Source organism: Lepus europaeus, chromosome 7 (assembly GCF_033115175.1).
Source record: "Lepus europaeus isolate LE1 chromosome 7, mLepTim1.pri, whole genome shotgun sequence".
NCBI classification, from domain to species: Eukaryota; Metazoa; Chordata; class Mammalia; order Lagomorpha; family Leporidae; genus Lepus; species Lepus europaeus.
In genome coordinates, this window is record NC_084833.1 from 1,154,305 (window position 1) to 1,177,983 (window position 23,679).

The following is a 23,679-nucleotide window of genomic DNA, read 5'->3' on the forward strand; positions in this document are numbered from 1 at the left end:
AACCAAGTCCACCAGCAGGGCAGGGGCCAGGAGGGAAGAAACCTTGGGGTTTGTCATGGAAAACCCGGGCCACCCGCCGGTCCCAAGCTTGGGCCCTGCAGCAGGGGAGATGGCGCGGGGGCTCAGCCAACAGCACGCGCAGGTTCCAGGTCAGCATGGGGCCCACGCGACCCCAGACGCCGCCACGGCAGGTACCGGGTCTGGCGCCAGGAAGAGCCGGCAGCGGAGGCTGTGCTTGGCGGGAGCTGCAGGGGCCGGGGCTGGGGCCCGGGGGCCCGGGGGCCCGAGGACAGAGCCCGACCTTGTTCCACAGGAAAGAGGGACCCAGCGGGGCTGAGAGCCCCCCAAGGCCCCACAGGGTCTCACGTGGCTGCTGGGAAGGGGAGGCCCAGGGCGTGAGGGCTGGGCCCTGGGCTGAGGGGCAGCGGGGCGCCGAGGATCCAGCTGGCGGGAGGGCTGGGTCAGTGGCGGCCGGCGGGGCCCAGGGAGGAAGCCTGGAGCGATGACCTCATCCCCCAGGCCTCCGGGCCGCCCCCAGGCCGGGGACGGGGGGCGCCGTGTCGCGGGCCTTTGTGTAGGACCCAGACAAAACCAGCCCCTACCTGGGCCTGGGGCAGGGGCTCATGCTGCCCCCACCAGCAGCAGGCCTTGGGAGACAGGAAGGCCGCCGGAAACCAGGAACGCGCTCCCGGGACAGGCACGCCCGTGCACACACGCGAGTACCACATCCACACACGCGTGTGAACAGTCTCCTCTGGACTCGGGCACCGGCTGCAGCCACCCTCCCCGGGCAGCCACAGGCCAGCAGCAGGCCGAGCGGACCTCAGGCTGTGCCCCCAGCCCGGCAAGATTCCTCCCAGATGGCTTTTTCAGACCCACACACATGCCTGGATCCCCGCACGGCCGCCCAGAGCTCTCGGCACCGCAAAGCCAGGTGCACGGAGCAGAAGGGGCCGCAAAGATCTCGAGGAAGCAGCAGCAGGGGCTGACCCCTCCCCCGTGAACATGGGACCCCTACTCTGGCCCCCGGGGGCTCCCCAAGCCTGTGGTGTACGATCCCCGCTCAGCACCCCTGCACCGGGCCAGCAGCTCCAGGCTGCACGTGACAAGGGCGCCCCCTGGTGTCCCTGCAGCCAAGGCCGACTGCCCCACTCTCCCTGTGGGGCCGGCTGGCGCTCTCACCCCCCAGGGGCCTGAGCCCTAGATCTCACCCCAACAACCTGTTCCCTGCTAGGACCCCACCCCCGAGCTTCTAAACCACGAGCCAGGGTCCTGCACTCACCCAGCCCTCAAGGCTGTGAGCTGCAGCGGGGAGGGGTCCCGTCCAGTCTCAGGCTCCGCAGCAGGTACCCAGCTCGTCCTTGCCCCAACCCTCCCCCAGGAAACCCTCTTTGTCCCCGCAGAGCCAACCCAATCTCAGAGTCCCAGGCCGGACCCCGACGCCTGGCACGGCAGAAGGGAGGGGCAAAGTCTGAGGCCGCTCCTCGACTCCCCTGTGCCACAGGTGGGGAAACCGAGGCCCACGGCCACACAGCAACAGGAGCGCCCCTGCAGGGCAGCTCCAGGCACACAGCAGCCAGGAGGGATGTCCGAGGCCAGGCAAGCAGCCCGCTGGGTGTGGGCAGGTGTGGCCACTCTCGGGGAGCGCGCCACTAAGCAAGGGACGCGCAGGGCTCGGGGGCAGAGGAGCGACAGACACTGGTCAGGGAGGGTCAGGGAGCCACAGCCTGACGGGAAGCCAGTGCCACGACGCACCAGAGCCAGCCGGCTGCATGCAGAGTGTGTACAAAGGAAGCTTGGGGGCCATGGAGGGGCCGGGACCGCGAGGCCAGAGCTCAGCCCAGAACCCCAGAGCATGAGGGCAGCTTCTGGGGGACCCACGTTTGTTTCAGGATCCTCTTCCCCACAATGCTGTGTGGGAGTGGGGGGGGGCTGGAGGAGCACGGGTGGGGGGGGCAGGCGGGAGGCCGCTGTGTCCACCTCCATCAGGGAGGAATGTTTCTGAGGGCCACCCGTGAGGGGGACTCCGCCTCGGCAGCACCCCAGGCCCTGGGGCCAGGGGGGAGGGAGCCCAGGACACAGTGGCCGCAGTTCAGAGAATGGCCACCAGGGGGCATGCAGTCCCCACAGATATCAGGTTCCACAGCAGGAGGCAGCGGCCTGCAGGGGCTGCCTGAGGAGCCCCCAGCCACTGCCTGGCCCCTGGGCTACCTCTCTGCACGGAGCCATGACACCTGGGGCCTGCCACTCCCACAGCGGGAGGGGGGCGTGCTCCCCAGGCAGTCTGCACCGCTTGTCACAGGGCCTGGGGCACACACTCCACACAGGGACCTCGGAACCGTGTATAGCCATGTTGCCAGGGGCATACGGAGCTCAGGGCACAGCTTAGGGGGGTCCTTGTGAGCTGGGTCTGTATGTGGGCCTTCCCCAGGTCACTGCACCAGGACTGAGACAGGCCCTGCCTAGCCCTGAACCTGGGGCCCTCGGAGCCCACAGCCCCATGCTGGGGACAGCTGGGGGCTCCTGTCATCCCCAGCAGCCCCAAGGCATCAGAGCAGGGGGACAACCCAAGGCCCTGGGCTAAGGGAGCAGCTGTCCCAGATCCGAGCTGCACAGAACAGGCGTGGCCACCTACTTCCACACGCCACACACGCACGCACATGTGCCATGTCAGCACATCAGCACAGACCACGTGTGGCCCACACACACACATATGCACACGAACTTCTCACTCACATTCCTGCACACGCAAGCTGAAACGCGCTGTACAAACATGTGCGTTCACAGCCACACGTGAGCATGCTGCCACGTGTGCGCATGGACACAGCCACACACGTGCGTGGACCACATGCAGCAGATGCACGCGCTACTTGTATGTGCATGCGCCTACACGTAGGTGCAAAGCCACCTGTGCACACTGCCACGCCGTGAACACCCATGCACGTCCCCAGGCACACACACCATGTGTGCACACGCACCAAGTTGCACAGCCATGCACTGTTGCTGTGTGGACACATGTGCTCATGTGTACACGGACGTGCACAGCCACACATGCACACACGGAGCCTGGGGGGTGCCATGCAGCCCGGCTCCAGGCCCAGGCCCCCGAGCCCCAGCCCCACGGAGGAGCGCAGGCGCACACGCAGGGCCACTCGCCCACTGGGTGCTGATCCAGCTGGGGGCCGGAAGGCTGCTCAGGGAGCGGGGCCCATGGGGGGAGGGAGGACACGTGCTGTGGGGCCACTGCCCACCATGAGCCCCAAACGCCAAGGACCCTGGAACCTGCCCTGAGCAGAGGAGGCCGCAAGAGGACACAGACCCCTCCGGGCGGGAGGTAAGCACGAGCCCTGAGGGACGGGAGAGAGAAGCCGGCGTCCCTGGGGACACCAGCACCCGGCATCGCCGAGCAGATCGAGTACGCAGCCCACCGCCCCGTCCCGCGCCCCGGCTACAGAGGGGGAGGGAACCAGCAGCACCGACACCTGTGCCACGCGGTGACCACTCCCCTCCCGCGATGCCCCTGGGGCGCGGCCACCTCCCCATACAGGGGCCGGGCAAGCGGGCCCAGAGTGCATGGGGATGGGGGGGCCACAGCAGGGAAGCCAGCATGGCCACAGGGCACAAACCAACGGTGCTAAGGCCGGGACAGCGCAGGGTGCCCGGCACCGGCCACGGATCAGCTGGAAGGGCAGGCGGGTTCTCCCACCCTGCACCTACAGCCCCAAATCCAGCAGCAAGCAAAGAAAGATGAGCTCAGAATTCACGGCCCCACAGCTGGGGTCCCGCGGAGCCCAGCCAGACAGCAACCAGGCCCAGGGCCGCGAGGGAGGGGCAGCCGGTGGAAGGGCAGGGAGGTGCTGCTGGGCTAGCGTCTTGGGACGGTGAAAGGGACACTGGGTGGACACGGGGTGACCGGGGTGGGGAGCAGCTGTGTGCCAGGACCCCCGATCCTCCCCTCCTTCCTCAGGAGCTGCCTCCTCCAGGAAGCCCTCTGGAACCTCGCAGGCACCTCTCCTTCCTTGGCCCTCCCTGCCTGTCACAGGCACACCCCCTATAGCCTGGCACGTGTGGGGATCAGGAGGCCTCCAGTGTTGGGGACATCACGGTGTAGGCGCGGCCAGGGCCAGCTGCCCCCGCCTCATTGGTCCCCCAGCGCCTACGTACCATCCAGAAGAGGGTGCCCGTGGCCAGCGCGGCATACTGCTCGATGGTGGACAGCACGCTGAAGATGAGACAGACCAGGACGATGAGGAACCTGCAAGGCGGCAGGGCATGGCGGTCAGCCCCCGGCCGCACCCAGCACCCCGCACCCCACCCCCCGCTGCCCCAGCCATCAGGGGGACAGAGCCCCATGGAGGGACCTGGCACGCACCCCCGCCACCCCTCCAGACACAGAGACCATGGATCGTGGATCCACAGACACAGAAAGCAGGCGGTCACCGGTGTGGCTCCTCCACCGGGATGGAATGTTCCAGACCCGGGCAGCAGTCAGAATGATGGAATGTTCTAGACCTGCACAGCGTTCAGAGTGACAGAATGTTCTAGACCAGCATGACATTCAAAGTGACAGAATGTTCTACACCCAGACAGCGGTCAGTGGGGGGACTGTTCTAGACTTGGACGGCACTGAGTGACCCAGTGGTAGAGGGACAGAGTACTCCAGACCTGGACGGTGCCAGGGCTACCAATGTCTGCGTGTCCTCAGAGCCACCACGGGCGCACGGTGGCGTGCCTCCCTTCCCCACCAAGCAGTGCGCGCACCGCTTCCAAGGGCCCGGGGAAGGCCGCCTGGCGACGCCGGCACAGCAGCCAGCTCCCCGCCCCCGCCAGGCACCACCAGAGGGGGTCCTGAGGCTGCAGGGCATGGCTGCTGCCCTCCCCCCCACCCCGGGGCCATCAAAGGGAAGGCACAGGCCGCCCCACCCCAGGCCTGGCCTGGCTATCTGAGCTCTGATCCTGCCGCAGCCAGAGATAAGGGGCCCCCAGCCCGCCCTAGGCTCCAACCCCCTGGCTGAGGTGCAGTCCCAGGGCCAGAGCAGAGGGGACTTCCCCACAGCCCCGAGGACCCAAGAAAGCTCCATGCAGGGACCCCGTGGGCCAGGGCCGCCACTCTCCCCACAGGCTCGGCACCCCCTGCAAGCAGCCCCTGCCCGTCCCACTCACACTGCCCCGTGTCGAGTTCCCTGGGGAGGTGGGGCTCCGAGGCCCACCCAGGCCCCTGAGGGCCCCCAGCACCAACGTCCTGATTCCCTCCCCACCCCCACCCTCTGCTGCTGGGCCCAGCGGCTCCTTCACAGACGTCCCGCCCCTCACCTGCCTATCAGCTCCACCTGCAGGGCGGGGTCCCAGCACCCTACTCCACATCACCCTCCTCTCCCCCTCCCCACCCTGGGCCCCAGACCAGCCAGCTCCTCCCGCCCTCTGCACAGGCCCAGCCCCGCCAGGAGGCCCCCACAGACCCCCGCAGGACAGCTGCCCCTCAGGCTGAGGCCCCTCCCCACCTCCATCGCGTGCCTGACACACAGGAACCACGGCTGGGGCCTGCGGTCTCCACTGCCCATCTGGCCCAGCTGCGGCCCAGGGCAAGTCTGACCACGCCCCCTCCCGAGCCCTACAGCGGCTCCCAGCAGGGACCGTGCGCTGGGCACATGCCCCCCCCTCCCCCCCGGACCTCACACCCCAGCACCAGCTCCTCACGGCGTCTGCCTGGACACTGCCACCCTCCCTCTGCTCAGGGCCACTGTGCCCGGCAGCACAGGACGTCCAAGCTCTCCCAGGCCCCCCGGGCACTCCTGTGCCCCAGCACTCGGCCACTGACCGCCCATGCCCTCCACTGTCGGGGGCAGCATGGTCTGCTCACGACTGGCAGTGACTCTGCCACACCACGGACCGAGGAGCCCCCTGCGGGCTGGATGAGGCACCCAGCCCCAACCTTGGGGGCACAGCAACACCGTGTGCTCATGGCAATCGGCTTGGCCAGCCCCACCCTGGGTGCACGCTGGCACTGCCCAGCCATCCCTCCCCCCGGGGCTCCCGTGGGGAGCGGCCAGGGCTAATCCTCCCCGTGTGTGTTTTCACTACTGGGCAGGGAAGCAGAAGCAGCTACAGCCTGGCGGGGCCAAGAGGGAGCAGGTGCGACCCGGGGCAGGAGGCACCACCATGTGCTCCCCAGGCCCACCAGGCACAGCTGGGGCAGGGCGGGCATTGCACAAGGGACGTGGAGCCCACCGGCTGCCCCTGCACGGCCGCAGGGCCCAGGCAGCTCCTGGCCTCGGCTTTCCCACGACAGAATTCAGCACCTACAGCCACTCCCTCACAGGGCTCCTGGCCAGTGCTGGGCCCACGACTGTGCCCTGAAGCTCCTGGCCTGCTCCCCACAAAGATATGGCCAAAACCACCGGCCAGGGCCCCGCGGGAACCGGTGCCAGCCCAACACCAGGAAGTGCCCCGGGGACCAGGCGCCGCCACCGAGCACCCAGCCAGCGTGAAACAGGTGACACTCGGCCCCCTGGGGCCCTGCCATTCTCAGCACGTGTCACGGGGACGCTGGCACAAGGGCAGCTGGCCACTGGGGTGGCCTCAGCGGGAGCAGAGCCAGGGGACACCGGCCGGGGCAGGCCCCCAGCTCCCAGCAAACAGCAAGAACAGCCAGGATTCGTGGCGTGGACCGAGAGGCCCCCTGCCTGCTGGGCTGGCTCAGGCGACATAGGGACCCAGGTGGGCAAGGCACTGCCACCAGGGCCTCTGCCCGAGCCTGGCCCGGGGGGAGGATTCGGCCAGGAGGACCTGGAGTGAACAGGCCACCTTGCAGGGCCAGGCGGGAGCAGGCTGTGTGCTGGGAACCCCTCCTCAGGACCACGCCGAGGCGGATGCCAGGGCCACCCGGGCCGCTCATCCCCGAGGTCGGGCACGTGGCGGGCCGGGCGGCTCTCCAAATATGTGGACGCTTTAACCAGCTTGGGAGAGAACCATGGAACCCGCCTCACTCTGCCCCAGGTAAAGTGAGTTGTATCGTATTTGCTGCTCTGTTCCTGTCTCGGGCGGAGCTGGGAGCTCAGAGAGGCCGCACCAGGGTCCCTGCCAGTGGGGAGCTTGGGCCTGAATGCTGTGTCTCTGGGTCCCACCACGCCCTGGGCCGAGCCCCCAAGTCAGGATGGCGCAGCCCCCGCTCTGAGACAGGCACTGAGGCCCGGGCAGCAGCGCCGCACACAGCGCACACCCCCGGTGCCCAGGAGGGCGTGCTCCGTGAGCGCTGGGGCCCGTCCAGGGACAATGCCCTCCTTGTTCCCCGTGGCAGCAGAGGGACCAGAGAACCAGCCCAGGGGACGGCCAGCGCCTTATCGGACATCAGTGCGATACCGCCACTGCCTGGGTGCAGGGAGCAGCGGCCACGTGGGGTGTCTCCGCGGGGGCCTCCGGCAGGCCAGGGCGGGGACGGGGTGCTGATGCAAAGGTCACACAGGACGGCTGCTGTGCTCTGCCGTGCAGGGGGTCTCGGAGACTCCTGCTGTGTGCGTCCACCCACGGACGGCACCCAGAGAGGAAGAAGGGAAAGTTTTGCACATGGCCGGCAGCGGTGGCCGCACCCCACGGAGGCTGTCCTCGACGCCCCGGCTGTGTGCCGAGGAGCAGCTGAGACAGGGACCTGGGCTTAGGCACGCCGTGGCAGGGAGACCGCCAGAGAGCAGGGCAGCGGCCAGGCCCCCACCGGCCGACGCACACACCCGGGACAGAGCAGGCCTCCGTGCCACGCCCCCAGCGAAAGGTCCCTGGGGAGTGGTAAACGGCCCCAGGCAGTGCTACCCAGGAGGGAGGGCGGGCCAGGGCCCCTGCTCGATGCCCCACCCCGAGGCCCTGAACACCCAGGGCTGTCCCCTGGCGGGAACCTGCAGGACTGGAGAAGCCCTGAGCTGCTGTCGTGGCCGCCAGCCGAGCCCCGGCTGGTCTCCCCGAGTCCTGAGGATGCGCCTTGGCCACGGCTCCCCGTCCACACCCCACAGCCCCTTGGCACAGGTGCCCCGAGAAGCCCCGGGCTGGGGACTCAGGCACGGCCACACACAGGACGCTAAGGCTCCCACGTCCCCAGGGCCCAGCACTGTGTGGGCAGGGAGCCCAGGCTGGCTGGGCTGGGCGACATCCCACTGGGCCGGGGCCCCCATCACACACACCCTCACACCCTCACACACACACACTCACACACTCATACGCACTCACACACCCAAGCAGGGAGGCCTCCAGCCCCTCCCACGTGTGGCAGCCGGGCCTCGGGGGCCTCTCCTGCCTGCAACCCCCCCTCCCACGGGGCTTTCCTGAGCCTGGTTTCTTGTCACATGAGCCACCGGTGACATCTGTAGCCTGGAGGCTGGCACAGGTGAGGCGGCCGCTGGCAGGACTTCACCCCACGTGGACCTCGGGCCCCCGCTGCCCGTCCACTGGGCACGGACTTCAGTGCCCACGGCACAGCCGGCCCCAGGCGCCAGCCTGCACTCCCACAGCAGGGATCTGCGCTCTCGGCTTCACCCCCGAGAGGCTGGGCCTCCACCAGGCCTGCCCTACACCCCTGCCTGCCCGAGGCAGCCTCCTCAGAGCCACAGCAAAACGCACATCCCACCGGGCCCCCTGCCCAGTACCAGAGCCACCAAAGACGACCGAAATCCAAACCCTGCTCCCTGAGCGAGTGCGCTCCTGCCTGGCTGCCTGGGACACGGCCGTTCGTCAGCCTGACTGCATAGGCGGAACTGTGCCGCTCAGTGGTGCCGCTTCCTCCACGCAGGCCCCCAGGGTCTACCTGGACCAGAGAACCTGGTGTTCCCTTCTTCCTTGCCCAGCCAGGGTAGTGCAGAGGCAGCAGGTGCAAGCGTGGGCTCCCAGGACCACGGCCCAGCTGCCCAAAGCCAGCCCTGGGGGACCACACCCCAGGGGAAACCACTGCCCAGCCCTGCCAGCCCTGCACTGACCCCTGCACCTGAGCTGTCACCCCGCCCAGGGAGACCAGCGGGCAGGCAGTGCCACCGCCGGGATTGCTGGGCCCCGGGGATTCCCCCACGCGGCTACCCTCCCCCCCACGGGGGCCCACGCTCTCCCCAGGTCCGCCACCCCCCAGCAGGGCATCTCTGTGAGCCCCCTTGAGGGGCACCCTGCAGTCACCCCAAGTGCTCTAGGGGGCGCTCAAGGGAAGGAACTCTCAGGATGGACCTTGGCTGACCGCAGAGGCCCAGCAGAGGAGTGGGAGGGGAGGGGCCCAGAGTGGGTCTCGCAACCCCTGGACCAGAGAGGAAGCGTCCGAGGCGTGGCCGGGCTGTCAGCCTGTTTTCCAGCCACTCAGCTGAGATGCCCGAGTCCAATAAAACTTTACTGACAGCAACAGGCAGCAGGTGCTGGTGTGTGGCCCTGGGCTCACGGCATCTCTGAGGTGGGAGAGGGGTCTGCCCATGTCAGGAGCACCTGTCGCCATGCGAGCCTCCGGTCCCGGCCGCAGCTGGAACTCCACAGCTGGCGTCTGGGGAGCCGTCTGGGCACCAAGCTCGGGCCGGAAGCATGCAGTGTCCACCCAGGGGCTGCGATCCACACACTCCACCGCGGGGCCCGCCCACTCCCGTCCACTCCGAGCCTCCCTGCAGGAGTGGGGAGCCGAGAGAGAGTGCAGGACCTGCCCAGGGTGCAGGGCGGCAGGCGGTCAGCCACCCACCTGGAAGCCACTCGGGAAACCCCACGCCAAGGGTGACCTTCCAGGAGGGGCCTGGGGCGAGGCTCGGCCAGGAGGGCGGGGCCCCGGCTGCACGCCGGCCGGCCGGGCAGGCGCTGGTGGCCGCCAGCGGAGCAGGCACGCAGCCGCGCGCAGTGGGCCGGCCGAGGCCGAGATAAGACAGCCCTCGGAGGGTATATTTAGAAGGTGCCGGAACAGCAAGCCGCAGCGACCCCAGAGCAGGGCCTGCACCGCCCCCTCCTGGAGGGGCAGACGCGCTCCCCCCACCCCGAGGAAGCGCCTGGCCCACCCTCCCGCTGACAAGGGGCATCGCGCCCAGGCCACACGGCCACCCGTGGGCTTCCCTGCCCCAGGCCGGGGGGCCTCTCTCAGCTTCACAGACGTAAGGAGCCGAACGGAGCGGCCGACAATCACGCCCGGGAAAGGAGCAAGGAGCAGGAAGTCCTTCCTCGCGCCCGGCCCGCATCTCTCCTGCTGCAGTCTGGGCTCCAGCAGCAGGAAACCTCCTGTCCCATCCCCACGGGCACGAGGGACCCACCAGCCTGCACGCACTAGCCAGGGGCAGCCACCGCCCCACCCACCCCAGACGGCCCGCTTTATGCAAGGCATGGGCCCAGACACCCCGGAGCACTCTGCAGGTGGTGGCAGCCCCCAGGGACCCAGCAGGATGCTGGCGAGCCCTGTGGCCAGGCTGAGGACCAGCAGGCGCCTGCCCCGGACGGACTCTGGCTCTGCTCTCCCCGCTGCCCCGCCCCCACAGAGCCCTCCCAGGAGAGGGAGCGGCTGCAGAGTGACAGCCGTCTACGAGTGTGCCACACCACTGAGGAGAGGACAGCTGCTGGGCACCGCCCTGCTAGTCAGCCTGCTGGTGCGGGCGTGGGGGGATGGGGCCCGACACGCACCCCTCACTCACAGGGACACCCAAGCCTTGTAACAGGCAGGCAGACTGGACCCTTCCCTACCCCTGCTCCGCCTACCCTTCCCACTGCCCGTGGAAAGGGCAATCCGGGAGGGCTTCTCAGAAGCGGGGGCCTGGTCCAGGCAGAGCGATCGGCAGGTGCAAAGCCTGTAGGAGAGAACGCGTTCAGGAAGAATGACGAAGGACTCCAGAGGCAGGGGACGGGGAAGGGCATCAGCCAGACACGGGGGCACAGGGCCGGCACCTGTGGGGGGGGGTGGCAGAGGCCGCGGGCTCCAGGTGCCCGGCCTCACTGCTGCTGTGAGAGGCCTCCTCCATGGCCCCTCCACTGTAGCCGTGGCCTCGGCCCCTCCTCACGCACCGCTGGGGACAGCAAACCGCCCCAGTGGAGCTCCAGAGCCAGCCCTCGCTGCCAAGCCTGGCACGCAGGCCCCGGGGCACGGCCGGCCCAGTCCCCGGAGGGCAAGGGGCGTTCCTGGGGGGGTCCAAGCCGCCGGCCTGCCCCCGGCTCCCACGCGGAGCACCAGGCTCGCTCTGTTCCCGGGCAAGCGCGTGGGGAAGTGGACTGAAGGGTAGGTTCACTCTTGGTGCCCCCAGCTCTGTGCAGACTCCACACCACGCTCCCCTGAGCACCGGAGGCCCACGCACACCGGCTCTGTTCTCTCACGGGTTGGGCGCTAGGACGCGGCACAGGGAGCTAAGCTGCTGCCCACAAGGCGCCGTCCCTCACTGGTGCCGGCGAGCGCCACCCCCGGCCCAGCTGCTGACCGTGACCCGCAGGGCAGTGGGAGCCTGAGTGCCTGCGACCCTGCCCGACTCGGGAGACACGGCGGGGGAGCGACCCAGCGGATGGAGACCCCTCCCCCTCCCCTTCTCTGACCCTGCCTTTCAGATACACAATCTCCAAAGCCAGAAATAGACAGGAACCCAAGGCTCACACGGCCCAGTGCCCACTCAGGTCCAGCTCGCTGTGGTCCTGCCCAGGGCTTCCCAAAGAGGGAGAAAGACAGTGCAGGTGGGGGCCCAGGCGGCAGGAGCCTGCCCAGAGCCCTACCGCCTCAGTGCCAATCTGGCCTCGGTGTGCCTGTGGGGTGGACGGGCCCGGCACAGCCACAATGCCCACCACCCACAGACTGGGAAAGCAGCGGGTGGCCAGACCCCACGGCACGATCACTTCTCTGGGGCTGCCCCTCCGCCTGCCCACCTGAGGCAGCCAAGAAGGCCCTGGTTCCAGCTTCGCCCCAACCCACGTGAGGGCAGGACCCAGGGGAGCAGCAAGGAGCTGCCCAGGGGTTCCTGCAGCCACCACCAAGCAGGCCACAGCACAGACCCCAGAGCCCTGCCACCGCTCCCCAGGCCAGCCGCAGGTGGGGAAAACTCTTCGCTGACCAAACACACCCAGGACAGGGGTGGCAGCTGACCCCGGGCACTGCCCAGGCCACCACCTCCTCACCGGCGGCTATCCTGGGGACAGTGCTTCTGCCAGTGTCACAGCGTGGCCCAGAGGCCCCTGTGCCCCCAGGGACCCCTGCCCACCTCCCCAGGCGAGAGCGCCTGAGGGGCACAGGCATGGCTCTGGCTTCCCATGCCCGGAAGCTTCCACACCTTGGCCGCCCTTGCACCCCCAGCCCCACATGGTCGTAGCCACGCGCCCTCATTCGGGTGCCTGGGATGGGGCCTGGGAAGGGGGCTGGAGGGGCCCTGGGCTGCCCATCAGGAAGACACCACCTTTCTGGTGACCCCCAGATCCAGCCCCGTCCCTTCCCTGGGGTGCCCCCACATCCCTAGGGGTCACCAGGCCACAGCCCTGTGACTGCTGCGCCTGCTCCCCCGGCCTGCCCAGCGCAAGCCAGCAGTCCCTGGGTCCCCTGACTCGGCCTCTGCCCTGAGCCCAGCCCAGCAGCCCAGCAGCTCCCGCCTGTAGGGATCCAGGCAGAGCACGAGTGGTGCACGGCGGTGCAAGGGCCCTGGGCCCCTCGGGTCGCCCTGGGGTGAGACAGATCTCGCGCTCCGAGCACAGCCCCTCCAGGAAACGCCGTTTCCTGTCCCTGTGGCTGGCCAGGGACAGACACTCCCGCTTCCTCCGTGCACTTCCTCTGGCCCCATGGGAGTGGCTCGGAGGCGGCTGCTCACCAGGGCTACCCCCAGCCTGCCAAGCCCCTCCTCGCCTGCACCCGGGGCCTCCTGCATGGGGAGTTCAGGCCAGACTTCCACAGGGGCCACCCAGAGCCACAGCTGCCTTGGCCAGAACTGGGGGGCACTGGCACACCCAAGGGAGGAAGTGGCGGCTCCTGCAGGGGCCTGGCATGGGGCAGTAGCAGCCCCTCCCTGGGCCACAGCGCTGACCTCAGCACCCACAGACCCGCCAGGGGCGGCCCAGCTCCAGCACAGCTGCACACGGCTGACAACACGCCTGGCACCCACACAGCTCTGGCCCCGACAGTGCTGGGACAGGAACCTCTCGTGCCACCCCAGGACCCTCCTGCTCAGAATAAAAACACAACAAGACCCCACGCCAGCCCCAGCCATGACAGACCCCAGCCACGTCCCACCCTGCCTGTGTCCCCACTGCCTCTGACCCACAAAGCACTGCGCATGCGCCTGGTGCCACGAGAGGCTCCAGAAACGCCACTGTTGACGCCACAGGCAGAGAGGCGGCAACGCAGGGAACACACGTGCAACCCAGCAACCAAGTGGAAAGAGAGGCACGAGCGGCAGGCCGGAAGACCCTGAGGCCGCATCAGATGAGCTGGGGATACACACGCTGGAGAAATCCACAGTGCAGAGCCCTGGGGCACGGCTGGGCATGTGCAGGGCCCCGGGGGCACGGCCGGGCGTGTGCAGAGCCCCCGGGGGCACGGCAGGGTGTGTGCAGAGCCCTGGGGCATGGCCAGGCGTGTGCAAGGCCCCGGGGGCACGGCCGGGCGTGTGCAGAGCCCCCGGGGGCACGGCAGGGCGTGTGCAGAGCCTTGGGGTATGGCAGGGTGTGTGCAGGGCCCTGGGGGCACGGCCACGACCGGGAGTGTGCAGAGCCCCGGGGGCACAGCCAGGCATGTGCAGGGCCCCGGGGGCGTGGCCGGGCGTGTGTAGGGCCCTGGGGCACAGCCGGGCGTGTGCAGGGCCCCGGGTGTGTGCAGAGCGTGTGCAGGGCCCTGGGGCACGGCCGGGCGTGTGCAGGGCCCCGGGTGTGTGCAGAGCGTGTGCAGGGCCCTGGGGCACGGCCGGGCGTGTGCAGGGCCCCGGGTGTGTGCAGAGCGTGTGCAGGGCCCTGGGGCATGGCCGGGCGTGTGCAGAGCCCCCGGGGGCACGGCAGGGCGTGTGCAGAGCCTTGGGGCATGGCCAGGCGTGTGCAAGGCCCCGGGGGCACGGCCGGGTATGTGTAGAGCCCCCGGGGGCACGGCAGGGCGTGTGCAGAGCCCTGGGGCACGGCCGGGCGTGTGCAGGGCCCCGGGTGTGTGCAGAGCGTGTGCAGGGCCCTGGGGCATGGCCGGGCGTGTGCAGGGCCCCGGGGGCACGGCCTGGCACAGCGGTCAGGGTAAAGCCACCCCAGGAACCCCTCACGGCCAGGGAGCAGTCTCTCGGGGCAGCACCCAGCACCGGGCTCTGGTCTGAACGGCCCGGCCCCGGCCCCGGCCCCCGGCCCCCGGCCGCAGCTGCGAGGGAGGTGGGGAGGTCGTCCGTCAGCAGACCCGACCACTGAGGCAGCAGAAACCCCAGGAAACCAGTCAGACGGCGGAAACGGCCAGGGAGAGGCGGCTTCGGGCACGGTCCGGCCATCGTCACCGCGGCCTCTGGGGGCGTCCGCACTGCAGGCCGCCCCTCCAGGAGGGCTCCTGCTGCACCTGACGCCAGGGGCCGTCTCCCAGCCCGGCCCCGGCCGCAGCCCAGGAGACAGCGGCCCCGTGCCCCGGGCTTCCTGCCCGCGGCTCAAAACGGCCAGCGCGGCACCCCCTCGGCAGCACAGGTGCGGTCCCCGCTCCCCCGGGCACCGCCACCCAGCCCAGGGCCGCACCCCCGGGGCGCCGCCACCCACGCCGGGGCCGCCACCCACACCGGGCCCGCTCCCCCGGGCGCCGCCACCCAGCCCGGGCGCCACCACCCACACCAGGCCCGCTCCCCCGGGCGCCGCCACCCACGTCAGGCCCGCTCCCCCGGGCGCCGCCACCCACGCCAGGCCCGCTCCCCCGGGCGCCGCCACCCAGCCCGGGCCCGCTCCCCCGGGCGCCGCCACCCAGCCCGGGCGCCACCACCCACACCAGGCCCGCTCCCCCGGGCGCCGCCACCCAGCCCGGGCGCCACCACCCACGCCGAGGCCGCCACCACCCACGCCGGGCCCGCTCCCCCGGGCGCCGCCACCCACGCCGGGCCCGCTCCCCCGGGGCGCCCCGCGCCCTCCCAGGTCGGAGACAAGACATGGCCTCCGAGGGCCATGGCCCCGCACCCACCTACACGGGTCTGCGGAGTCCCTGGTCTTCGCAAGACGCTCACCCTGTACCCGAGCCACTCACCGGAGAGGCCCCAGCCTGCTGCGGGGCCCTGGGCGCCGGGCGAGGCTCCCCAGCCACCGTCCTGAGGGAGCTCAGTGACCGCATCAGGCCTTCTGCCCAGGAGACCGGCGTGCGCATGCGCGCTGTGGTGCACGTGCAGTGTGCGCATGTGTGTTGTGGCTGTGTGCAGTGTGCGCATGCGTGCTGTGGAGCACGTGCAGTGTGCGCATGCGTGCTGTGGAGCACGTGCAGGGTGCACGCGCAAGCCTCACCATGCAGCTGGGAGGCCGGAGGTGGCCACTGCGGACCCCAGGGCAGCAACCCCGACAGGTCGCAGGCAGGGCCCTCAGCCCAGAGGCACCACCATGGGGGCCCCTCGTAGCCGGACGTCGCGGACATGGCGGGCCAGGGGCCAACGTCCCCGCAGGGGAATGTGCACAAGAGACGGGCATCGGGGCCACGGCCCGGGCACCGGCGTCCCAGAGGGGCGCAGGTTCGAGTCCCGGCTGCCCCACTCCCATTCCAGCTGCCTGCCGACGGCCTGCAAAAGCGGGAGGACGCCCCGCCACTCCCGCCCACGGTGAGACCCTGGCGGAGCTCCTGGCTTGGGGATCGGAGCAGCTCCCTCTGTATAACTCTGCCTTTCAAATACGTGAAGTAAATCTGCCAAAGAGGCGAGGAGGCCGGCGCTGTGGCGTAGCGGGTCAGGCCACCGCCTGCAGTGCCGGCATCTCATATGCACGCCGGTTCCGATCCAGCTCTCTGCCACGGCCTGGGAAAGCAGTAGAAGATGGCCCAAGTCCTTGGGTCCCTGCACCTGCATGGGAAACCTGGAAGAAACTCCTGGCTCCTGGCTCCAGATCTGCCTAGTTCCGGCCAATACAGCCAACTGGGGAGTGAACCAGCAGATAAAAGACTGTCTCTCTCTCGCTCTCTCGCTCTCTCGCCCTCTCTCCCGCTGCCTCCCTGTAACTCTGACTTCCAAGTAAATAAATCTTTAAAAGAGAGAGAGAGAGGTGAGAACTGTGCACGCTCACACTCCCAGACCTACAAAAGGCAAAGCACCGGTAACCACAGTAACATAGATGGAAACAGCGCCCCCCAGGCCGCCCGCCTCTAGGACGTCCGTGTGTCACCTTGCACACGCACGCACACGGCTCTGCATGGCAAGCCTACACGGCCATTGAAGAGGAAGTTAGAGGGGAGACCCCTGGGGGGTCCACGCCCCCGTTCACTGTGGCCCCTGTCCCAGCTCCGCGTGTCCGGGCTCCCCGTCCCAGCCCCCCACGGGCACCGCGTGTCCCGGCTCCCCGTCCCAGCCCCCCACGGGCACCGCGTGTCCCGGCTCCCCGTCCCAGCCCCCCACGAGCACCGCGTGTCCCGGCTCCCCGTCCCAGCCCCCCACAAGCTCCCCGTCTCAGCCCCCCACGAGCACCATGTGTCCCGGCTCCCCGTCCCAGCTCCCCACGAGCACCGCGTGTCCCGGCTCCCCGTCCCAGCCCCCCTCGAGCACCGCGTGTCCCGGCTCCCTGTCCCAGCCCCCCACGGGCACCGCGTGTCCCGGCTCCCCGTCCCAGCTCCCCACGAGCACCGCGTGTCCCGGCTCCCCGTCCCAGCCCCCCACAAGCTCCCCGTCTCAGCCCCCCACGAGCACCATGTGTCCCGGCTCCCCGTCCCAGCCCCCCTCGAGCACCGCGTGTCCGGGCTCCCCGTCCCAGCCCCCCACGGGCACCGCGTGTCCGGGCTCCCCGTCCCAGCCCCCCACGGGCACCGCGTGTCCCGGCTCCCCGTCCCAGCCCCCCTCGAGCACCGCGTGTCCCGGCTCCCCGTCCCAGCCCCCCACGAGCACCGCGTGTCCGGGCTCCCCGTCCCAGCCCCCCACGGGCACCGCGTGTCCGGGCTCCCCGTCCCAGCTCCCCACGGGCACCGCGTGTCCGGGCTCCCCGTCCCAGCCCCCCACGGGCACCGCGTGTCCCGGCTCCCCGTCCCAGCTCCCCACGGGCACCGCGTGTCCCGGCTCCCCGTCCCAGCCCCCCTCGAGCACCGCGTGTCCCGGCTCCCCGTCCCAGCCCCCCACGAGCACCGCGTGTCCGGGCTCCCCGTCCCAGCCCCCCTCGAGCACCGCGTGTCCCGGCTCCCCGTCCCAGCCCCCCACGAGCACCGCGTGTCCCGGCTCCCCGTCCCAGCCCCCCTCGAGCACCGCGTGTCCCGGCTCCCCGTCCCAGCCCCCCACGAGCACCGCGTGTCCCGGCTCCCCGTCCCAGCCCCCCACAAGCTCCCCGTCCCAGCCCCCCTCGAGCACCGCGTGTCCCGGCTCCCTGTCCCAGCTCCCCACGAGCACCGCGTGTCCCGGCTCCCCGTCCCAGCCCCCCTCGAGCACCGCGTGTCCCGGCTCCCCGTCCCAGCCCCCCACGAGCACCGCGTGTCCCGGCTCCCCGTCCCAGCCCCCCACGAGCACCGCGTGTCCCGGCTCCCCGTCCCAGCTCCCCACAAGCTCCCCGTCTCAGCCCCCCACGAGCACCATGTGTCCCGGCTCCCCGTCCCAGCTCCCCACGAGCACCGCGTGTCCCGGCTCCCCGTCCCAGCCCCCCTCGAGCACCGCGTGTCCCGGCTCCCCGTCCCAGCCCCCCTCGAGCACCGCGTGTCCCGGCTCCCCGTCCCAGCCCCCCTCGAGCACCGCGTGTCCCGGCTCCCCGTCCCAGCCCCCCTCGAGCACCGCGTGTCCCGGCTCCCCGTCCCAGCCCCCCTCGAGCACCGCGTGTCCCGGCTCCCCGTCCCAGCCCCCCTCGAGCACCGCGTGTCCCGGCTCCCCGTCCCAGCCCCCCACGGGCACCGCGTGTCCCGGCTCCCCGTCCCAGCCCCCCTCGGGCACCGCGTGTCCCGGCTCCCCGTCCCAGCCCCCCACGGGCACCGCGTGTCCGGGCTCCCCGTCCCAGCCCCCCAAGAGCACCCCATCCCAGCCCCCCTCGAGCACCCCGTCCCAGCCCCCCACGAGCACCGCGTATCCCGGCTCCCCGTCCCAGCCCCCCACGAGCACCACGTGTCCAGGCTCCCATCCACATCTCTGTTCCCCACAGGTGTCCTCTTCTCAGCTCTGTGCCACCATCCCCCGCTCGAGTTCCCGGCAAGCGGGGTCTCAGGTTCCCCACGGGTGCTCCTGGGCCCTGCAGTGTCACCACGCTTGCTGATCCGTAAACACTGGGGACCCCGCATCGGATGCCCAGGCTCCGGAAGTGACTCCCTGGGCCCAGGAAGCCAACTGCCTCTGCTGATCCTGCAGGTGGGACCGAGGGAATTCCTCCCGTGCAGCTCTCTGTAGCCGCCGCGCGCACCACGGCACCCGGCACAAGGCACGTGCGAGACCTCGGGACCCAGGCCCTGAGCTCCAGGAAGTACTCGTCACGTCAGTAGAAAAGCAAACCCAGAACACGTGCTGAGAGGGCACGCCCACACGCTCCACAGTGGAGCTGGGCCCAAGCTACCGACACGGAAATCAGCTCCCCCCAGGCACAGGCCAAGGGTGAGGCTTAAAAATCACAACACCAAGGCCTGGCTCACCTGGTTAATCCTCTGCCTGCAGCGCCGGCACCCCACATGGGTGCCGGGTTCTAGTCCCAGCTGCTCCTCTTCCAGTCCAGCTCTCTGCTGTGGCCCGGGAGGGCAGTGGAAGATGGCCCTAGTGCTTGGGCCCCTGCACCCACATGGGAGACCCAGAAGAAGCTCCTGGCTCCTGGCTGCAGATCGGGCAGCTCTGACCATTGCAACCAACTGGGGAGTGAACCAGCGGATAGAAGACCTCTCTCTCTCTCTCTCTCTGCATCTCCTTCTCTCTCTGTGTAACTCTGCCTTTCAAATAAAATAAATAAATCTTAAAAAAAAAAAAAACACTACTGTGCATCAAAAGCCAAACTGGCACTGCAGGCTGGGCACACGCGGCCCGACCCCCAGCACGAGCAGGAGGAGACCATGCCGCGCGCATTCCGCCCACAGCAGAGGCCACAGCACACAACAGACCCCGACCCAAAACCGCTCCCGGGAGACAGGACGGCGGACGTGGAGACCCAGCTTCCAGACAGCAAGAAGGGGGAACAATGCAGATGCCTGCACCCCTGACGACGGCCGTCGGGACACACAGGCAGAAGCTACACAGGTGTCTCCATGGTAACCAGGAACAGAACCGCCCACGAGAGGAGCAGACGTCATCCCCCCATCAGGCTCCACAGCGCACACTCGCTCCCCCTCCCCCAGGGCACAGGGACGCCTTCAGGACACACCAGGGGTCAGGCCACCAATGAGGTGTCACGAGACCCCCTACTGCAGCCACAAAGGGGTGGGGACACACATCAGTGCCAGCTCTGCGCCGGGCAACACTAGGCTCTTCACAGCCAGGCCAAGGGCGACATCAGACGGGAAACCAGGAACCACATGACCAGAAATGGAACCCCGACACACCAGGACACCGAGGGACGGGGTGCAAGCAGTGCCAGGACACCAGGGGATATGGCACTTCCAATGCCAGGATGCCAGGGGACAGTCAGAGCCAACAATGCCAGCAAAACATCACCAGCAAAACAGATCGCCGGCAAAACAGATCGCCGATTCGCTGGACAGAGAAAAAGCAGAGACTGGAGTGACCAACGCCAGAAGGGCAGGTAGGGACGCAAGGATTCTGCGGAAGTGAGAGGCGACTCGGGAACAGCCACAGTCGGCCTGCATGGAACGGACAGAGGCGCGGACACACACCACAGGCCGGGGAGAAGGAAACCCGGGCGCGCCTGTCGCGAGAGACCAGCCTCAATCTCTCACTCACCTGACGGCCTCACTGGTGACTCCATAGCCCTCAAGTCTCAACAAACAGCACAGAGGCCAGTGCTCGGTGTCGGGCCCGGCGGTTAGGACGGCCGCCTCCCGTGCCCAGCTCTGGCCCCGTTTCCTGCTGACACCCACCCTGGGTAGCAGCCGCCAAGGCTCAAGCAGCTGGGCCCCGGCAACACACCGGGAGACCTGGAAGCTCCCAGCTTCCCTCCATCTCCGATAAATGAATAAAAATGGTGGAAGTCTCAATGATCACCGTATTGCCGATTTTAAATCAGATCCGGTCCTTCTTACTTTCCTCAAGGGGCCAGCGCTGTGGCGCAGTGGGTTAGCGCCCTGGCCTGAAGTGCCAGCATCCCATATGGGCGCTGATTCAAGTCCTGGCTGCTCCTCCCCCAGTGCAGCTCTTTGCATGGCCTGGGAAAGCAGTGGAAGATGGCCCAGGTCCTTGGGCCTCTGCACTCACGTGGGAGACCCGGAAGAAGCTCCTGGCTCCTGGCTTCAGATCGGCACAGCTCCAGCCAACCCAGCCATTTAGGGAGTGGAGGTTCTCTCTCTCTCTCTCTCTCTCTCTCTCTCTCTCTCTGCCTCTCTACAACTCTGCCTTTCAAGTAAATAAATAAATATTTAAAATAGAAAACAAGCCACGTATGAAACCCCATGGCAACCAGCACTCGTAACCGTGAGAGACAACATTGTTCCTGTAAAGCGGCAGCGGGCAAGGATGCCCACGTGGGCCCCTGCTAGCCAACGCACACTGGCCACTCTGACCAGAGCAGTTACATAGGGGCACCCAGAACGGAGAGGAGGAACTAAAGTGACGCGTGTGGAATACGATCACGTGACAGCCCGAAGGCTTCCACCAAAAACCCCATCAGAGCCGAGAAGGGAGTAAGCCCCACATCAGCGGCGCTTCTGCACACAAAACCGCACATTGCAAACAAGGACGTCAGGAGACAGAGCCGACGCCGACACTCGCAGCAGGGGCGACAGCGGGGCTGCCGCAAGGCCTTTCCACGGAGGACAGCACCAGGAGGAACGAGAGACTCAGACACTGAACCTGGGCAGCACAGCAAATCTCAACCCTTACGGAAAGAAACCCAGAGACACAAACAAGTGGAAACACACCCCGAGCGCGTGACTGGAGGACTTTGTGGGGCGGCACTGCAGCGAAGCCGCGTGAGCCTCTGCCCGCAGCACCGGCTGCTCCACTTCCGATCCAGTTCCTTGCAGATGGCCTGGGAGAGCAATGGAGGATGGACCGAGTGCCTGGGGCCCTGCACCCGCGTGGAGACCCCGCTGGAGCTCCTGGCTCCTGGCTCCAGCCTGGCCCAGCTCCAGCTGTTGTAGCCATTTGGGGAGTGAACCAGCAGAAGGAAAACTCACTCTCTGCCTCTCTCTCCTCCCCCATCTGTAACTCTGCCTCTCAAGTAAATTTTAAAAAAGACTGTATATTGGCCGGCGCCACAGCTCACTAGGCTAATCCTCCGCCTGTGGCACCGGCACACCGGGTTCTAGTCCCGGTTGGGGCGCCGGATTCTGTCCCGGTCGCTCCTCTTCCAGGCCAGCTCTCTGCTGTGGCCCAGGAGTGCAGTGGAGGATGGCCCAAGTGCTTGGGCCCTGCACCCCATGGGAGACCAGGAGAAGCACCTGGCTCCTGGCTTCGGATCAGCACGGTGTGCTGGCTGCAGCGCACCAGCCGTAGCGGCCATTTGGGGAATGAACCAATGGAAGGAAGACCTTTCTCTCTGTCTCTCTCTCTCACTGTCCACTCTGCCTGTCAAAAAAAAAAAAAAAGTTCTTCTGGAATCTCAAGGATACGCAATCCCTGGATACGGAACCGTGAACGAGAACAAAGGGCTCCCACTTTGATTTCAAAACGTACGGCAAAGCTACAGCAATAAAGACGGCGTGGGGGCCAATGGGACAGGAGGGAGCCAGGGAAGCCCTGGCGTGCGAGCCGAGACGCCTCTGCACAAGCCCTGTGACGCAGAACGGACGGCATTCCCGCACACGTGGCGGGGGAAACCGGACACCCAGGGGCGAGAGAACGAAGTGGGAACCTTGCCTTCACACACAGAAACCAACTCAGACCGGGCCAGAGACCAAAACCGTGAAACGGCTCCGAGACAACCCGAGAAAGGCCTCGCGACATCTGCTTTGGGAAGGGTTTCCTTGGGCGGGCAACAGAACCAGGCAGAAAGCGCTCAGCTGTTGTGGGTCATGACCCGGTCCGCAGAGGGAGGGAGGAGTCCGCAACTGGCACACCGACAGGGGGCGAACAGCCGGGCGCACGCAGCACGCCCAAAGCTCGGCAGCCCCCAGCCCACCCGCTTTGTAAAGATGGGCAAAAGCCTGGGGCGGATACTCTCGCCACAGAGACGGTCATCGGCCAGCAAGGGCATCACCCAGATGAGCAGGAAGACCACCACGGGACTCCCCCGGCCCCCGCCGCTCAGCACGGCCACTGTGACAGGCTGACCAGGGCGTGCAGCCCCCGGAGCGTGTGTGCACGGTGGTGGAGACATCAAACAGCGCAGCCACCGTGCCAGCCACAGGGCTGGTCCCCCAGCCACGAAGCGGATTTGGGCAACCCTGGGTCCACAGCGAACAGCACAGAAGTGAGCGACGTTTGCACACTCTTGGTCCTGAGGGCGGCGTCCACGATGGCTAAACCATGGCAGCCACGAGCGCCCACGCGTGGAGGAGTGCATGCCCGCGATGCAGGGTCCCCGCACGACGGCGCCCTCGTCAGCCTTAACCAGGAGCTTCTGCCGCCCACAGCGCCGGCGGTCCGGAGGGCTACAGTATGCCAGACAGCAGCAAACACCAAGGCACGGGTCCCATCCCGGGCAGGGGCACGGCTCCCCCTGACCAGCCCAGGGCCGCTCTGGCTCCGGGGCGACTTCACATTCCCCTGCCCGCTCCCCGTGAAGCCACGCGGGGGCCCAGGATCACAGCCCCGCATCGGACGCGAGCGTCGCGAACTCAGCAACTGCAGGAAGCAGCAGGGGCGCAGGTGTGGCCGGCAATGAAGAGCCACCCAGGCCCTGCTCCAGCCGGGTGTCCCGGGGGGGCTCGGCAAGGCCAGGGCTCTCGGGGTACGGCCCAGGGAGCCAGGTTTCCCCTCTATTTAAGATGTCAGAACGCAGAGAGAGAACCAGCCCGTGGGAGGGGACTAGAAACCTCAGCCGAACCTCCACATGGGCACTCCTTGACCCGCGTGGGGTCCCGTCCCCACAACCCCATCACACGCCGAGAACAGCCCACGTGCAAAGCGCCTGGAATCCCCACATCTGCTCAGCCCCCAGCCCAGTGCAGGGCCCTGCAGGGCTACGGGCGCGGTCACAGGGCTGCCGGGGAAAGGTGGAAATTCACGGTGTCTCCTGACACAACTCTCCTGCCGCTGTGACGCTGAAACACAGCAAGTGGAACCAGCAGAAGCCGGGACAGCTGCTTTTAGACACATTCACACACTCACACGTGGTTTGTTTTATTCATTTGAAAGGCAGAGAGAGAGAGAGAAGCAGAGAGAGCCTCCATCCGCTGGTTCACTCCCCCACGGCTGGAGCTGAGCCAACCCGAAGCCAGGAGCTTCTTCCAGGTCTCTCTCGTGGGTGCAGGGACCCAACCACCGCTTTCCCAGGCACATTAGCAGGGAGCTGGATTGGAAGTGGAGCAGCCGGGAGTCGAACCGGTGCCCAGATGGTTTGCTAGCGTCACAGGTGGTGGCTTTACCTGCTACACCACAG

At 68.2% G+C, this 23,679-nt stretch overlaps 1 protein-coding gene across 2 annotated transcripts in view; it reads right to left on the reverse strand.

Annotated features, from left to right (window-relative positions):
- The window catches only part of KCNQ1 (potassium voltage-gated channel subfamily Q member 1), a 282,518-nt gene that overhangs the window by 234,507 nt on the left and 24,332 nt on the right, over positions 1–23,679 (reverse strand). For both annotated transcript variants that reach the window (XM_062195648.1, XM_062195647.1), the window contains exon 2: positions 4,165–4,255. In XM_062195648.1, coding sequence (XP_062051632.1) covers positions 4,165–4,255 — 91 coding nt within the window. The remainder of the gene's footprint in view (positions 1–4,164; positions 4,256–23,679) is intronic.